The following is a 13802-nucleotide window of genomic DNA, read 5'->3' on the forward strand; positions in this document are numbered from 1 at the left end:
GTTTAATGAGACTGCAGTGATGGATTTAGGGGAAAGTTCAGTTGGTTTCTAGATAACAAGACCAACTGCAGCAGATCTGTTCTTATTAAGGAAAGTGTTGGATAGAGGCCAACGGACTAAGCCTCTAGAGGAGCTGTTTAATCCCCTTGTTCCTGAATCACTTGTCTTTAGGATATCAAAGAGGGTAATTTTTGGTTTTGTTTTGTATTTTAATTTGTAGCAGAGATTGAGGTAAGAGCTATTTCCATTTTGTGTTATAGTTACAAACAGTAACAACTCCAAGTGACTGCCATTATTTCAGTCAGTGCTGTTGAAAAACCTTTGGCGTAGTATTGTTTCTCACAGATTAGTAAACTGGGCTCGTAAGGCTTTGTGCAGATACCCAGAGACTTCATCATAACTGTCTTCCACCTTTGCCCACATAACTGGGTTACGAAGGAGGCAATGAACTGAGTACTGTATGTTTTGAACTTGTCAGCTTATTTTGTTGTTTTTCCTGAAAAGCTAGAGTTTGTGATGTGATTTTTTCTCTGTTCTCTTCCTCTCCCTCCTCTTTCACAGGAGGCATATTTTCTACCTTCAGCATCACTTGAATGGTAGATTTCCTCACAGTGTGACCCAGCTGTCCCCTGCAGACAGCCCTGGGGGGACTTTGAGTGACTTGCAACTCGTGCCAGCAGGCCCCCACACGTCTCAGGCAATGGAGGTGGATGGACTGAATGACTGTAGCAAGCAAGGCTATTCCCAGGAAACGAAACGCCTGAAGCGGACACCAGCTCCAGACTCCCTGGGCCTGGAAATGGAGCACAGGTTCATCGATCAAGTATTGTCCACCTGCCAGAATGTAGAGCAGGCCAGGTTTGCCAATGCATACAGAAAATGGCTGGTTACTTTGAGTCAATGAAAGAAGAGGATTAGTCCTGCAGAGTTCTCCACTTAGTGCAATATTGCTTTCCTTTCTTATTTACATAGTTGCATGAACTGTTTGCTGTTATTGGCTAACTATATGTTGTTCATCTTTAGGTTGAAAGTCCATAGTAAATCTTTCATTTTATTTATTTTAGTAAGAACTGGCATTCCTTTGGGGGTAAAATAATTGTATAGTTCCTTCCTACTAAACAGTGAGTCTTAATTTTTTTCTTTTTAACTTCTTGTCTTTTATATTTGCTATGTGAGGCTTCTTCTCGTTTGATTCTCCTAATTGGTTCACACACACCTCCACCCAACTCAGTGCAATTGCTGCATAGGCTATGTTTTTTTTTAATTAAAAATCTGTTGTAGTTCAGTTTAGGAACAATACAAACGTAAAGTTACTCAATCTAGTTGTTTTGAGAGTCAGATGGCCAGATGGATGTATATGTGAAAATACAAACTATTTCTCTTTGTCTAGCATGTTCTACTCAAGTTATAGACCAACATAACCAAAGTCAGAAGTATTGGAATTTGTATGAAAAACATGCCTCCAGTGTAATCCATTTTTAAAATGGTTATTTAAAAAAAAACTATTAATTTTAAGAGTTTATGTATTGCAGTACTAGAAAATTATTTTTATTACTAGTTTTGATAGATTGTTTTTACCTCAAATTTGGTATATGCCAAAAACACTCAAGTCAGACCTTAGAAAAATCACTTTTTTTAAAAAACCTGGAATGCCATTTGTAGTTATTACTACTTATTTTCCTTCCAAATTCACCACTAAAAATGAGAGAAATATATAGAAGAAAACACATAGAAATGTATCCATAAAAATCTTCCTTTTTAAAAATTTATGTTATTGAGGATACATTAGATATAAACTACGAAATTTTTATGAAGTGATTGTTAAAAGTTTACTGGCAAAAGCCGGGGGAAAGAATAGTTTTGAAGGTTAGTTCTTCAGCCTTTATTTTAAAATATAAAGTAATTTAAAAACTTTGATACTAAACTTATCAGGGATGCGGTACCAAAGTATCCACCTTACAGCTGTATCTGCTTTTCAATAACAAGGGCTGGGTTTTTCAGGTCAGTGAGGCAGGGTGGGAAAAGGGCCAAGTCATGTCTACTTTCTTAATGTATTTCCCCCCTCGTAAATGGTTTGTGTTTCTTTTTCCTCATGCCTTTCTCTTTATTTTCCCAATTGTTCCATATTTTTTGACACTTCCACTTTGTTTTTGTTTTTCCTTACCTGTCTTATTTCAGGGATGTATACTGAAAATATTCTTCTCCCTATTTCCAGTGAATTCCATACCCCATTAAACACACACACACACACAATATGAATATGAACCGCCCCTCTAAAAATTCCTCTAATGAGGGAAGCTGTCTGTTGTCCTGTGTGTGTGCAGAATGTGAGGAATAGCTGCAGAAACAATTGTGACCACCATGCTTTGCCTTTGTCCTTTTTACTTGCTAGGTCACCTGTAGGGTGAGAAGACAGAGGTAGGGAAAGGCAGACTTCTGGAACTCACTATTATGGAAACCCTGACCTTGAGTGAGGTGCATTGCCTTAAAGAAAAAGAATAGGCCTTTACTTGTGCATCATGATTTTGTTGAGTGGCAAACTGTGGAATGAGACTTAAGAACACCAGAAAAATTGTCCAACCTTGCCCCTGTTGACAGAAGCTGCTCTTCTCTCTTGGGGTAAAATTATCCTTTTATAGCTTTTATAGTATTTCAATGAGAAAATGATTGCCATTATGAACATAATTCCATGGCCCTTTGTGTGCAAAACATATTTTGAATAAAATACCTCAAGATCTAGCTAGACTTCTAGGAATAAAACCATTAGTTTGTGATTTTTCAGCACCTGCAGGCTTTGGGAGAGGACTACAGAGATGACATGGGAGATTCAGCCCATTCCACTAATATACATTGCCAGATTCTGGCCACTGAATATTACCTTTTTTCCAAACATCATTTTAAGTATCCCAAGTAATGGGGCTTCTTATGCTTTGATGTGAGTGTCAAGACGTGAGTATAGATAATTCTCGGTGAAACATCAGCTAAGTTTTATAGTGCTTTGTGCTTTTTTATACCTTCCACAGAGTATGTTGACCATCTTTGATGTTAACTGTCTTCTTGTGTTTTAAGGCTCTTAACCCACCCCTTTCTGAAGCCATGCAATCCTTTAATATATCTTGGTCTCTTGTCTTCCTAATGAAGTTTTAAATAGAGAGTGAAAATACAGATATCCAAAGGGTACTGTTTATATGTGACTTTTGTGTGCGATCTTAGTTCTAAAATTTGCATTTTTCAAGTGTTCATTCACAGAAGAACCTAGTATTGCCCTATATGGTTGTATTTTTTTCCACTAAATGGTTGACTTCTAAACTCACTAGCTGTAGCACGATAATATCTCTTTGACTGAATGAGCTCATGCAGTGGAAAGGATGTGTCTATTTTCAGGGACTTGCTATTCTTCACTTATTTTTCTATAAATATGTCGTTGCTAAAAGGAAAAGATGGTTTTGATTGACATGCATTTCATCAAACTTTCACTGGAATAATAGTAGTCTGTCATACCATCCTGTGGATCAAGAATACTACTGACAAGCCAAAAGCAATAAGAGCTGTAAATATCTGCACCACCATCCCCCTCCCCACCTTTTTTTTAGTACCTATTTTGGTAATATGGTGTTCCAAGATTCTACTGTGTGCCTTGCACATTGTGAGGACTCATTAAATATTTATTAAATAAATGAATGATTAACTGAAGAAGGGAAATATTGATCATGAGTGATGGATAGGGTAAGTTATGATTGAGAAATTGATGGATTAGAGCAATGAATTGTGAATAAATGATGTATTCTAGCTTCATGACACTTTGGGGGAGCTACTACATGTAGAATAAGTTAACTTAGATTTTTTTTCTTCACTTAACTACCTTGTTTAAACTTGTAGATCCCAGCCAAGAAATGTAGCTAGCTCTATAATTAGCAATTAACTGTACTTTAATATATATTCAAATTCATAGGACTAATGAAGCCTATTTGCATTAAGAACACTACTTAATGTTCATTGATGATGTTGGAGCATAGATCTTGCCCACACAGCCAGAGCCACTTTGGGACACCCGAAGAAATTCTTTGATTTCAGAGACTTGTTGATCTGTACCTGTGCTTGGACAGTCATTTTGTGCTTCTCCTTTTCCCCTCCCCAACTTAAACTGTGGACCTTTTAGATAGCTTCTTAAACCTGTGTGAGTCATTTTTTAAATTTAAGGATTGATACCTGTTCCTTTTTCTTTTCTGGGTTTTAGCATTTTATTACCTCTTTGGAAACTCTGGGCCCAGAATTTCAGTCATATTTCTTATTCCTAATGGTACAGTTCTAGTTTAAATTAAAGGCTTCATTATTAATAGGATTAAAGGTATGCAGATTGTTGCTAAAAGCCACTTAAATCTTTAGATAAGGGCTTATGTGACACAAGATGTGGAAACAGAAGTTCTTGGGTTTTTATGTGGCAGTTCGTAAGAAAGCATATATGTTGGTAGAGTTTGTGTCATTTAGATATATTCAGGTCATGTCTGTTCATGCTTGCTAAGACACACACTTCCGTGTGTGTGTATAAAGAGAACTTTTAATATTGTTGACAATAAATTGTTGGTCTAGTGATTTTTCTCTTATATAGCACAAGATGATATCAGACATGGGCTAAATACAATTTAGTTGTGCAACTACCACTTGCCATACAGTCTAATCTCTACCTTAGTTCCCCTGAATTACAGAAAATGCTAAAGATTTAGTTATCAAAGAAAGTAACACACAAACTTTTTTTTTCAAAAAGTTTTTGTAAACTTACTTTGTTACTAGAAAATTATATTTTAAAACTTTAAAATATTTAAAGGATGCTAGAAAATTTGAACAGCATTGTAACAACCTTTTGTCTTCTGAATAAATTTCCCAAATAGAACTGTGCAAACCCTAGCACTTTCTGTGCTGCCACCCCCTATGCCTGGTCTACTCTGTAACACGCTCCTGTTGGAGAAGTGTGTGGAGCTCCAAAGCTTAGGCAGATTCAGTGTCGCGAAGGCAGTGAGCAGGAAAAGTCAACTCTGAGAATTCTGCTTAACCATCACACAGTGTCTTTTAAAAAATAACTATACATACTGTGTTAATTCGAGTGCCTTTCTTACTTTTTTGGGGAGCAAGATTATATTTAAGTCTAATTTTTAGGTGGAAAACAGAGGACGGAAGTTTTATCAAACAGTTGATTCTGACTCATTATTTTATTTACTCCATTTGTCAGGCATGGTCCCATGGAGTCTTTTATCCTTTAAGGAGATACTGGGATGAGCAGATAGGATGCTTTGGTTTGCGTTTGATTAGTTATCATTTTTAAGCACCCTGCCAAGAATAAGTTCTTTCTCTGTGACAACTAACTTTTAGGGAGTTGTAGGTATCACATCTAGTGGCTGGCACATGCAGACTTAAAAATCAGCCTGGAACCTGTACAGCCCAGGTTCAAAGGGAAGCAGTGGCTCTCTACCCTAAAAGAAAGGCCATATGGGTCCTAAATTAATCCTTTGCCTCACTTTAAGGACTTTAAGAATTCCCTCCCAAATTCAGGCCTATGTAAGATAGTTGAAAGGGGAGAAAAAAATGAGGCCTTTATGCTTTCAAATTTTGGAGGAGAAAAAGTAAATACTGAGGTGAAGTTTAAAATGTGGCATTTTATGTATTTGAGTATGCAGAGAGGAGGGATAGGAGTTCCATATTTCAAGATAGCAAATAATTTTTAATTGTAATTTCATAAAAATATATAGTTAAAGATTCCAAAGTGCTTTTCAGAGAACTGTCAAATAATATATTCCTCAAGGGCAGCAGTATGTCGTGTTCATAGTTCAGACAGAAAACCATTGTGTCAGTTGTGGGTCTAGGGTGCAGGGACCTCAGGCTCCCAACCTTGATTCCTGTATTCTCACCACACAGTGTTAATACTTAAAACCAAACTCTGCTTAAAAAAGAAGAGCAGTAGTTTTGTCTGCTGATGAAACCTTGTGCTTCCAAGAATATGAGCTACGTACAGTCTGTGCTTTCTGGACAATAAAGTAGTCCACAAGCTAACCCTGGCATTTCTTTTATTAGTCTCTTACAATGTTCCTCAGGGTGTAGAATATTTATTAAATTCAGGACAAAATTTTATATCCAGTGGCAAAAAAGGCAAAAAATATGCTAAATATATTATTAGCTCTTAGAATTGTAGTATAGATAGTATTTTTTATAAACCACTACCAGTGCAGTAGCTCATAGACACTCCGTGACTGCCTCATTGTCCATCTTGCTGCTTCAGTCCCTATGGCTCTATTATGAATGTTCTCTTGTGTGTGTCTCCAATGGAAAGGATTTCTGTTTTGTGTTATTTTCCATGTTTGGCAGAGGTGAGGGTGTTTTAGTTGACATCATTCTCAATTCTTGGAAATCCTATTGAGGAAAATGATTACTGTTGGTTGTCAAACTGACAACTATTTTGCTGCTTAAAACTTCAGTTTCCCTGGAAGAATGTTTTGTGTGCAGACCCTGGACCTGTTTGATACGTTGCAGAATGCCTCGCACCTTGTAGGAACTGAACAGGTCGGAATTGTTACAGGCCAGAAAGTTAAAACCAGCTTATCTCTGTCTTACTCTCCTTGTCCACATTCTTAGCTTCAGAAGAAATGCAGTATTGTGCATAAGATACATAATCAGGTTCAAACATACAAGGCAAAGATTGTAAGTGAAATTTAGATACTTTTAAGGCATATATATGTGCATGTCCGTGTATACACGTTATGTATATACATTTAAATGAGATTTGGAACTTGAATTTATATAGCGGTTTTACAAAGAATTTTATCCAAAGGATTTTTATTTTCATATTTGCTTAAAGTGCTCGTATTTAAAGGCAGTTTTCTTTATTAGACCAACTCCCTCAAGAAAACTTGGAACCTTAACACAAGTGCCCATTTGCCTGAATTAACCAGACATTTGTGTAAACTGTTTATGTTAAGTCTTCGGTGGCTTATGAACCATGACATTCTGGCTTGTCTTCCATACCTTAAAGAAATCAGTCTTAATTTTGTGTATGGCAGTCATTTCCCTCAAAGTACTATGCAGCATACTTCAGGTGTTTGTTTATCTTTATAAAAGTGATCAGTAATAAATTTGAGGTTTTTAAACATCATAGGGATGAACAGTCTCACGTGTCCAGAAGTTGATTCAACACAGCCTCCTATTAGAAATGCTCCTGTGTTATCCTCCCTCAGAAATGTCAGCTTGCATCGGGAGCAGGTATTTTTCCTTTCCGTTGAAGAATGAGTGTAGACTGAGTGCAGTCACAGGAGGTGCTCCAGAAACCTTAGCCGCTTATTGACCTAACGTCACACTAACAGTGAGCTTGCAGAAAGGAGGCTGTTGTCATCTCTTCACTGAGGAGTATATTTGTAGAGTAATATATGTTTGAAACTGAAAAATTATATCATTTGACATGAATATTAGGCTTATTTAGGCTGGAGTTAGTAACAATAAAAATATTGTTTATGTAGAACATGGTCTGAAGATAGGAGATGCAGAAAGTTTAGTATCTTTTTGTGCAAGGCACATTAATAAATGTGATTAAATGTCTTAAGAGACTGCTGACCTCTAGAGAGAACTACTGTAGTCTTCTGCAATCAGTTTCTATGTTGGTATAGCCAGTATCATCTGGTTTAGGTTCTGTTTATTTCTCCCTAAATCTTGGTTGCTTTCCATTGTCTTAAAAGCAGTAATGCTAAACATGAAGTTATATTAACTTCTACTTACATGTTTTCTCAGAACATCTTTAAAATGAGGGAGAAAATTTTATGAATGATATAGTAGTTTCAGAATCTGTTAATTTGTGGCTCTTAGAGCATTTTTGACAGAATTTACCTAATGTCCACACGTTTAAACAGTTAAAAAACAAACATTCCAACCTGAGCTGTAAGGAGCAGAGTGTATGGTACAAGTGTCATTGGGCGTTGCTTCGTGATGGGGTTCTTGGTGCGTGACCGTGATGCTGGCTTCTGACTGAGGGGACCGCTGTCTGGATTGTGTTTTGGTGTGTGTGGTTCCTAGGAGAAATAGCAGAATGTGTGCTAGATCAACTTGTTCTTGAGTTGGACAAAATAAAATATGAGGTATATTAAATATGCCAAATATTTATACACTCAGCACTACAAAAACTAAAAAAAGGAAGAAAATGATAAAAGGTCAATAATGTTTTTTTAATAGCTTCTAAAAAAGTTTTTTAATTTGGGTCTCAGACACTAGAGTTTTTTACTTTAACACTGAGGGAGTTTGAGGGATTGTTCTCAGATACTGCATTCTGCTCTTAGAATCCACCGTGTGTGTTAATTTTGCATTGCTTGAAGAGTTTCCCTAAAATGGAGTATTTAAGTAAGTTGCAGTCAATGTTGTTTTAAGATTTTCTTGTAAGTTATGGTCAAATGGACAAGTTACAAATATAATCTGTGTTACAAGCTCAGATCTTGGGCATTAAAGATAAGTTTGGCTGACTTATTTTACTAAAGATACTAATTGTCTTCATTCTGATTGCACTGCTGTTTCCTTAAAATTTTCCCCCCAATATATCAGTCTACATTGAAGTTCCTTTAGTTCTCACCGTATACTAAGTGACATTTTTTAAGGATTAGTGAATTCTTTTTACACTTAGGATGTATACTTTGCAGAGGAATAAAAACAAATTTTGCAATAAGGGATGTGCAGAGTGTGTTTATGGTGTTCTGGGAATTAGTGCTCCAGAGAGCTTCAAGTGTGATGCTGAATGCTAAGGCCACAATAATGACTATAGAGTATCTGTATCAGCACTGTCTGGTAGAAGTAAGTGTGAGCCACGTAGATAATTTTTAATTTTCTAGTAGCCACGTTAAAAAAAGAAACAGGTGCAGTTAACTTTAATAATTTAGTTAACCCAATATATTAAAAATAGTATCATTTCAGTGTGTAGTCAATATACAAAATTATTGAGATGATTTACCTTCTTTTTTTCCCCATACTGTCTTCAGAATTCAAAGTGTATTTTGCACTCACGGTGCATCTCACTTCTGACTAGCTACCTTTCAAGTGCTCAAATAGCCACGTGTGGCTAAGGAGGGCTATATTAGTGCAGATTTCATAGGGTACAAAGTATGACTTTATTTTAAATTGGGAGATGGTGAGGTAGACATGAAATTATGGTACTTTAAAAATTACTTAGTATACTTAAGAAAAGTAGCTAATAGGATTATCCACTCATTTTCCTTTGTATTTTAAATTTGCTCTAGAAGTAGGCTCAACCTGTTCCAATTTGCCAACTGTTATTTAAGGAGGAAGAAACTCCTTGCTATGTAAAATACCATAATATGCTAATTGTAACAATGCATTATTAACAACACATTTTTCGATGTGTTCACTAAATTCTGTCCTGTTTCTTCAAAATAATAGCTTAAATTGCATGTTACTTGTGTATCTGTACCTATTTTGTTTTTATATTATTCTTATAATACAATAATATGTATTAACAAACAGCCCTGGGATTCTTGTCTTCCTGCGCAGCTGTCTTCCAGTACTTACTGCTACACTTAGTAAATTGTGATAAGTGGCAGAAAAGTAGAATGAACCATTCTTCCTTCCATTAGCTTTGTTTTTATCATGTGATCATGTACCAACCCAGCTATAAATCATTGTATTTCTGTAGAATATGGAATAGAGTGTTTATGTCTTATCTTGGCTAAATGTTTGCAATTTCTAAGTAAACTTTTCATCTCCTAAAATGAGTGTTGTGTGATTTTATTTTTACTTGTGGTGTTTTAAACTCAGCTGCAGTCTGCCAAGCTGTCTTGTTAACTGCTCTGATGGTGGTGGGGGGGTGGAATTATGAGCTGTTATCTAAGTGTGAAACCAGTGATTTGATTACCTACATTTGTAGAAAGAATATGAAATGTCACTTGTGTCTAGGACATTAAAAAAATGTCAAAAATAGAGAAATTGTCACAGTCGTCTCAGTGACATTAACAATGACTAACTGACTTATGAAAGTCATTGTGACTAGATAATGCCTATTCCCCTATATTTCAAATGAAGGTATAGAGCAAGGAAAAACGTGGTTATTTCAGTGTTACAGCCCATGTTTTCTTAATCTTGAGTCTCACTTCTATATGTTATAAGCCAGATAGAACATTTGGAGTTACTTAAACAGTGTTACACATAAATAGACTCTGAAAAGTATTTGATGAAGTGGACACTGTTTTTTCTCAGATTTTAAATATTTCAAAAGGATGTTTTGTGGCAAAGGCCTTTACTACTTTGTCCCATGAGTAGGGTTATATTTTAAATAATGCATTACTGTTATCTATCTATGTCTATTTTTGGTAGGAAACAGGATATAGAATTTACTTTGCATCGTACAAAGTACCACAAACAATGTTTAAAACCACAGCATTGTTTTGCTTTGATATGCTAGGGAAGGGAAATAGCTTACTAAAGACAGTCTTGATTTGAATTAGTAAGCAGATTATATGAAAAGTTTGATGACAATTAATATTATCAAAGTCCTTCCCTGGGAAATTAGTTTGCTTAATAGGATGTTTCTTGAAATGAAAGATTAACAGTATTAACAGAGGCAGGATGATACACTAGCCAATTATAATTTTTAAATATGTTAAACCTTTCATCATTTGTCTGTCTTGAGCAGTACCACTTTCCTCATGTTGGAAGCTCAAATATTTGCCCTTTTTTTTAAAGGAGAAGAAGCGGTATTTAAAAAAAAAAAAAATTTTAATGGCATGGCTCCTGTCTTCTCCGTCCACTCCTAAATGGCTAGATTGGGCATCAACTTTATTTAAAATAACAAGTTACAGTATGCCCTTTTCTTCAGAAGTACAATATCACATGTCCTCTGTTACAGCAGAAGTTGAAAATAGAAGCAATAATTTCTATAGTATCTTTTCTTTCATCGAAAGATTCTTAGATTAATCCTGGGTGCCAGTAAGAATTCCCTTACCACTCCTTAATTATATGAACAAAAGAAAGATAATAGTTTTGAATTTATACTTTTAGTATCAGAATCCTCTGAAGATATATAAATCTCTTGTATTAGACTCCTCATATACTTCTCACAGTAATTACAGCATGATTGATGAAAGCTCTGCTTTCTATGTAGGAGAGCTAACCATGGGCTGACATGCCCCGCCATGATAGTATTTTTGTATTGTCATATTTCTTTAATTGCTAGTGATCTCCCTAGACACATTGTTGAGAGAATACTGGAAGGTGGGTGAATAAATGGTATTGATGCAGCATCAGTCACCCCATTTGTTTTGTTTTCAAGGAAATTTTGCAGTCTTACCATTTCCTAAGGTCTCCCGGAGCAAAAATATCACCAGTTCTCTCTTGTCTGTAACTAAGTGGGGACACATCTGATTTGTGACATTGATCTCATGAGTCTTAATGTTAGTTATTCCATGTGAAGAAAACTTTAAAGCATTTTGTGTAGCATTTATCATAGTAAAAAATTATAAACAACTCGAATGCACAATAGGAGATTGAGTAAATTGATATTTTTGTACAATGGTATAATATGCACCCATAAAAATAGAATATATAATTACATGGGGAAAAAAAATCTCATAAAAATTTTTAAAAGTTAAAGTATGTAAAGTAAGATTTTAAGTTTATTTTTAAAATTAAAATTCTCATTTCCAATAATGGCAGGACCAATAGTCCTACTAAACACAACTAAAGATGTTGGGAAAAATATTAAAAATTTTCTTCAAACCAGGATACATAAAAAGAAATCCACATCATGCTGAAACTGCAGAATACCAATAGAAAAAGAAAGTTTAAAGTAACTGAAGATAAAAGACATTAAACCAATAAATGACTTCTCATCAGCAACAAAGTCAAGACAGTGTGAATGATAAATTCAGTATGCTGAAATTATGGAACTGCCATTATAGAATTCTACATACAAAAAAAACTTTGAGGAATGAGGGTAAAATACATATATACGTATATAATAAAATCATATATATATATGATTCCATTCATGTAAAATTTCAAAAATAGATGGTAACATCTATGAGGAAGATTATTATTGTAAAGGTCCAGAAGATAGTGGTTGCATCTAGTTGGGGAAGAATGGAATCATGATCAAGGATGGGATCCAGATGGGAAACTTCTGGAATGCTGGCAATGTTCTGTTTCTTGAACTGTGCTAAGGGGTACATATGCTACTTACGTATTTTATGCACTTTTCTCATTGTTATATTCACAATAAAAGAAGAAACACATTTTTAAAATTAGAGTACAGATTTATTTTTAAATTAAGGTACCATATTTATGGACCAGACAGCATATAAAACATTCCTCCCAAATTGATCTATAGATTCAAAATAATCGATCAAAATTCCATTGGGGTTTTTCAGTGAAATTGATAAACTACTTTAAAATTTATAAGGAAATGAGAAGTATTTAAAATAACCAAAACAATCTTGAAAAGATGGCTTACTATAAAACTATAATAATCAAGACTGTGGTTTTGGCATAAGAATAGACAAATCAACGGAACAGAATAGAGCCCAGAGAAAGACCTACTCAATTACAGACAATTGACTTTTGGCCAAGCGACTGAAGTCATTTCAATGGGAAAATCTAATAAACTGTAACATACAGATATGGATATCTATATGGAAAACATATAGATATCTATATGGAAAAAATGAGCCTCAACCCTTACCTCTCATAATATACAAAAATTAATTAAAAATGGGTCATAGAAGAGGACATAAAACGAAGAGCCCATAAAAAACCACTAGAAAACAGAATATTTTTGCAACCTTGAGGTAGACAGATTTTATTGGACAGAACACAAAAAAGCCCTAATCATAAGGACATGATCAGTAAAAGATGTGAATCTAGAAGGCCATACAAATGTGTAGGGGGGTGTGTATACTGAGGAAAGACCTGAGAAGGCTGTAAGCTGTCACCTCTCACTGCACAAGCAGGAAGGGAAGTCTAAGACAGTGATAAGCTGCCTGGATGAATGTGGATAGCATGTCTCAGCAATAACTGGGAGATCTGATTCAAGGAAATCCCTGTCCAATCATTAGCTCACCACTAGGCCACTAAGTAGAGACATCAGTGGCTACACACCATAAAGAATATGGACTTTACAAAGTTAGTTCATAAAAGTCACTAAACAACAAGCATTAAGAGTAAACCCTGAAGATGAGAGAAGATCTGAGTCCCAGAGTTGATGTATTACATTATTCAAAATGTTCAATTTTCAACAAAAATGTCATAACAAATGGAAAGAAACAAGAAAGTATGGCTCACACTCAGGGGAAAAAAAGCAATCAATAGAAACTGCCCACGAGAAGGAACACACATTAGACTTACTAGACAAAGACTCTAAATCAGCTATTTTTAATATGTTGAAAGGGCTAAAAGAATTATACTTAAAGAACTAAAGGAAAATGAGAAATATACCTTACCAAATATCAAGAAAGAGATACTTCAAAATAACAAAATAGAAATTCTTAAAAGTTGTATTGAATAATTTTACAGTTATTGTACTAAAAAGCTAGAGAGATTCACCAGCAGATTTGACTAAGAAGATGAAAGGATCAATGAACTTGAAGACAGGTCAATTGACAATATCTAGTCTGAGGAACAGAGAGAAAAAAGAATAAACATACACAGAGCCTAAGGGATCTGTGGGACACCATCAAGCTGACCAACATATGCATTGTGGGTGTCCCAGAAGGAAAAGAGAAAAGGATAGAAAGAATATTTGAAGAAATAATGGGTAAAAACATCCAAATTTG

At 35.1% G+C, this 13802-nt stretch overlaps 1 protein-coding gene across 1 annotated transcript in view; it reads left to right on the top strand.

Moving 5' to 3' along the window:
• PTAR1 (protein prenyltransferase alpha subunit repeat containing 1) overlaps window positions 1-9749 on the top strand; it is a 50010-nt gene extending 40261 nt beyond the window's left edge. Inside the window, exon 7 of the mRNA XM_070590455.1 lies at window positions 562-9749. Within this exon, the coding sequence (XP_070446556.1) occupies window positions 562-904 (343 nt within the window). The 3' untranslated portion in view covers window positions 905-9749. The remainder of the gene's footprint in view (window positions 1-561) is intronic.
• The last annotated feature ends 4053 nt before the right edge of the window (window positions 9750-13802 follow it).

Source organism: Equus przewalskii, chromosome 22, assembly GCF_037783145.1.
Source record: "Equus przewalskii isolate Varuska chromosome 22, EquPr2, whole genome shotgun sequence".
Taxonomy (NCBI): domain Eukaryota; kingdom Metazoa; phylum Chordata; class Mammalia; order Perissodactyla; family Equidae; genus Equus; species Equus przewalskii.